General features: G+C 36.5%; 1 protein-coding gene across 4 annotated transcripts in view; it reads left to right on the forward strand.

Annotated features, from left to right (window-relative positions):
• Positions 1-877: 877 nt before the first annotated feature.
• The window catches only part of SLC9A9 (solute carrier family 9, subfamily A (NHE9, cation proton antiporter 9), member 9), a 656,333-nt gene continuing 652,305 nt past the window's right edge, over positions 878-4,905 (forward strand). The window contains exon 1 of one of the 4 annotated variants that reach the window (XM_010858137.1): positions 878-1,222. In XM_010858137.1, coding sequence (XP_010856439.1) covers positions 1,048-1,222 — 175 coding nt within the window. In that variant the 5' untranslated portion in view covers positions 878-1,047. Of the gene's footprint in view, positions 1,223-1,252; positions 1,675-4,905 lie in introns of those variants that run through there. The other 3 variants (XM_010858138.1, XM_010858139.1, XM_010858141.1) reach the window with 3 other exon arrangements.

Consider the following 4,905-nt stretch of genomic DNA (forward strand, 5'->3'; position numbering starts at 1 on the left):
CTAGAGTCTTGAACTTTTTCAAAAAGCATAAAATTTTAATTCAAACAGAACTAACCTGCCAAAGGCAAAATGATCTGAAGAATCATCACTGTCTGTGTCCTGGAATCCTGGAAACTTCAGTGTTAGTGGCAGACTATTCCTCAGTGAGCCACATCATTTTGCCATAAGACAGAGGAGGTTTGTGATCTGTGGCAGATTCTGTGAGTCCTGAATGTCTGGATCAGGAAGTTTATAAAGAGAAATCCACTAATGTGGCATTACTGGGAATGGCTGCATGGTTTCTTCCTTCAGAGATACATTTCTTTTCTTTTTTTTGACTCAATACATAAAAACAGCACAGCTGTAGAGAGGAGGACAAAATTCTTTTTGTCTTGTGTTTTCATTTATTCTTGTTAAAAGAAAAACAACTGATTCAGGTTTAAATACTGTTGTGGTGACTACCAGTTATGTAAAACCAGAGAGAGAGTGTGTGTCATATACAAAATTATTTTCTTCTCAATTAAAAAAAAAAAATCCTTATGAAATCATTTTCAATCAGTCCCCATCACATTGCGAGGCTTTGGTTGGAAAGGAAAAAATCTTGCATATGAATGAGGTTATGATTCAGGAATTGGCTTTTTGAACTTAGAAAATGTTGCTGATGTAAGATGATCTGTTCTATTATTAATCTACAATTCACCAGTTATGCAGCTTAAGAAGACTTGTTCTAAATGATAAGATCATGATTCGATATTTCAGAACAACTGCTAGCAGGTTTGTCCAATATGAAAGTTAATTTCTTGGAATGAATCATTTAAAGACAGTAAGAGTCGATGATGAAACCACTCTCTGGAGTTTGAAAAGAGACGGGGCTGCTTTAAGAGAGAAACAGGAAGTTGTAACTAGAAGCCATCTGAATACTAAGCCAAGGCAGAATGCTCATGAAGTAGCAACTTAAGTGGCAGTGTTTATCCTGAAATCCTCAGGCAGCCAGACCGTCTTAGGCAAATCTTGATAAAATAGTCCTTGTCCAGGTTTTTATCTAAGGAATCCTGAGAAGACTGGAGAATGGAGAGAAAGCAAAGATTCATGTCAGAGAAGGATGAGTATCAGTTTCAACATCAGGGAGCGGTGGAGCTGCTTGTCTTTAATTTTTTGCTCATCCTTACCATTTTGACAATCTGGTTATTTAAAAATCATCGATTTCGCTTCTTGCATGAAACCGGGGGAGCGATGGTGTACGGTGAGTGCAGAAATTGTAGGATTGATGTGAAACTTGTTGCTTGGGCGTAATTAGAGACGTGCTCAGATGGCAAAGTACCAAAACTGGAGAAAATGTGCTGATTGAAATGTCATTAGCTTGATGAAAGGTGCTGCAGCATAATGAATGCTCATCTCTTTCCAGATGAGCTGCTGAAATTTGCCTTGTCACAAAAGTAAATGCCACAGTCATGTTCTCACGAGGCACATAATGCGAGTCTGTTGACAGATGCGGGTCCATTGTCATGTGGGAAGTCAAACCGGGCTAGTTGTTTGTTTTTGTAATGATAGATATTGGGAAGTGATGGCTCTGCAGTCCTCTCTCTCTGGAGGGGCTGATGAGCATTATAAAGTTCTAGAAATAACATCACTTAAACATGTATTGAGAAAAACTCGGAGAAAGCACAGAGTTTCAAGAAGAAAACTTGCAGAAATGTATGTATTCCTCCCCTCCTATTGAAGCAATTTTGTTCAAATCTACTTAAATTATATGAGTGTGTTTTATTTTCTTAAAATACCAAGAGTTTCTTTATGCAGTGCTCTTCATTTCTTAGCCTGATTTCATACTTTCTAATTAACAATTATTAGTATTATTTGCTAAGTATCTTCTTTTTTTTTTGGAGGTACGGACAAGATGTGGAAAAACATTTAACCTTTAAACTCCCGAGGTATTGCTCTTTCTGTGCAATTTACCATATCATTCCTTTCAGAAAGTTTATTAAAACATGACAGAGATTATCTAGTCTGTATTCTCATCTTTTAAAGTAATGGGTAAGACACTGGTAGTTTTAAAACTGATTTGGTTTATGAAATAGTTTTCTGTACCACTCTTATCGCTGCCTGATAATGGATAGGAAATTTGAACACAATGGAAATGGCTGAGGTATTGTTATAATTCATAAAAGAATATACTTTTATATTTCACTTCCCTTATTTTGGAAGTTCTGAAGGCTTTTACACTCCTGAGTTTCAGGGAATAGGATCAGTGCACATCTTATATGCTAACAACGTGACGTCCTGATAATAACAATATACAGTCATGATTTGAGACCATGAGAAACCCTATGCCTTAATTGGATCCAACTGTGAGATATTTGAGCTAAGTAGTTTTAGGCTAAGCAGAGTAATTTCTTTCAGGAGACTGATGTGCCGCTCCATTCAGAGAACAGTTAGGTTCTTTCCATCGAGGGTCTTAAAGCACACACAAACTCTCATTTGAGGAGAAAAAACTCACAATCAGGTTTAAATAAATAGTCAAAGAAAGTGATACCACTCGATGTAAAGCTCTGGGTGCCAGTCACTGCCCTCCTCCATCATCACTGGACCAGGCTTTCTCCTGACTTGTCTAATAAATAATCAATGAGGATGTGGGATGTAATCTGAGAAGTTAGAAACAATGTAATACCTAGCATTAAATTATAGGGCGATTTATAGTTTAGAAAAACAGCACAGGTTTTAAAATAACAAACCTTTATTAGAGGGATGGATTTCTTCACAGCCCTGAATGTGACTGACCATGACTCATTTACCAATTAAAGTTTATCTATGATGGAGATACTGTTTTGTAAAAGTTTTGATTAAATTTTGGTGACCTATTAAAATTCAACATACTTTGTACTCACAACACGTAAATGTAACTTTTACTTTGGAACATGAAAATTCCCAGGTTAACTTTAATACTTAAACAGCTCCCTGAAGTACTTTTAAGTTATGGTTAAACTCATAAAATATTAGCACATTTACTGCGTAGCACAGGGAGCTATGTTCAATATCTTTTAATATGCTATCCTGGGAAAGAATCGAAAAAAAAGAGTATATATACAAGTCACTTTGCTGTACATCTGAAACTACCAATATTTCAAATGAGATGTAGTTTAATAAAAAGAAAAATAATTATCACATTGAACATTAGTTGAGATAGCATTTCTCTTAATTGCTATTCCTAAGGCAGTCTAAGCTTAAGGTTTGTGTGAGATTAAGTTTAGCTATCTGATTTCTGTCCTTCTTTCATAAATTTTTTATACAAAAGTTATTGAAAGCAAGTTCTGAAACAGTGTAATGTATAAGGATATAAAAATTATGGAGACACACACATATATGTGTAACTATCCCATTACTAGAAATTTTAGTATCCTTGAGTTATCTTGAACTGTATACATCAATGAAAAGACTTTTAGTGTTGCTTAATGTTTTTGTTGTTGACATAGAATTATAATTGTTGGAATTTAAGGAGATCTTAGAGGTTATTTTCTCTAGCCACCTCCTTATACAGAGGAAGAAGCTAAATCTCAAAGAAGTGAACTTCCCCCAAACTGAATAGCCCCTCATAATAGCACCCTTGTGCTTTTGAGTACTCAAAAAAGCCTTAACTGATAATCCATGAGAATAGTCCATATGGATAGCACTGGTAATATCTGTGTTCTTTTTCAGGGATGATATAAATGTTATAGGTAAAATAATTCATAGGCAGTTTCTCTCAACGATGTAATAAAATCATTTGAATCTACAACAAAGAAACAAGATGGAACATTCTGATACACTTTTTTAAATGGTAAGGGGAAAGGAGGTACCAAGTGAATGAATCTCCCAGTAGCTACAAATGAATTTGAAATTCATTTATTGGGAAGAAGTCAGAAATTATAAGTTCAGTATCTTCATCTCATGGATGAGGAAATTAAGACTTAGAGATGTGAAAGTCATGAAAGTAGCCAATACACCTGTAGCTGTAACCGACCTATGGCTTGGTTACATATTCATGTAACTGAGCTGATAGGCCTCTATCTCTTTTAAGAGATGCTGAAGATGCTTTAACATAAATTCTTTCAATGATTGTCCTAGAGAGAGGATGTATCTGTGAGATCCAGATGCATCCTCACATTGTTTACACTTTCAACATTAGTCAGAGAGATTCTATTTTCCAGGAAGTCCAAGAGAATGAAATTTCAGAGTAAGACCATGTAAGCCCTCATCGTCAAAGTATGGAGACCAGGGTTCTTGCTAGAGTCCTGTCAGAGGCATGGTGATAATCAATGTGGGAGAAAAGAAACAAAACTGTGGTTGAAATCAACTTTGAACTTTTTTTTTGGCTATTCTGAGTCTTGAGGCTCTTGTTGTATGCAGGCTTTCTCTAGTTGCAGCAAGCAGGGCCACTCTAGTATGAGGGCTTCTCATTGTGGTGGCTTCTCTTGTTGCAGAGCCCAGACTCTAGAATGTATGAGTTTCAGTGGTTGTGGGACACAGGGTTAGTTGTCCCACAGCATGTGGGATCTGCCTGGACCAGGGATCGAATCTGTGTCCCTTGCATTGGCAGGCAGACTCTTAACTACTGGACCACAAGGGAAGTCCCCACATTGAACTTCTAAAGGTTTTTTTGTCTTAGATGAATACTTGATAGTAAACTGTACTTTAGTCATCTCCATCTTTCCGACAGATATACTTGTAATGAAACATCTAAGATTGCTTGGTCCTGTATCTGATGCTTATCAATGAATTTGACCAGTAGTTCCCCTACTGGACAGAGTAGTGCTCTTACTCTCATCGACTATCTGTATAATGTGCCATTTTCCTCTGTGTCAAGAATCATAAATATTTTCTAAGGCACTGGATTTCCTCTAATACTTTAGCCCAGCCAGCATGTTACCTTTCTGCAGGCATCCCACTGATATG

The sequence above is a fragment of the Bison bison genome, unplaced genomic scaffold (genome assembly GCF_000754665.1).
Source record: "Bison bison bison isolate TAMUID 2011002044 unplaced genomic scaffold, Bison_UMD1.0 scf7180017864384, whole genome shotgun sequence".
Taxonomy (NCBI): Eukaryota; Metazoa; Chordata; class Mammalia; order Artiodactyla; family Bovidae; genus Bison; species Bison bison.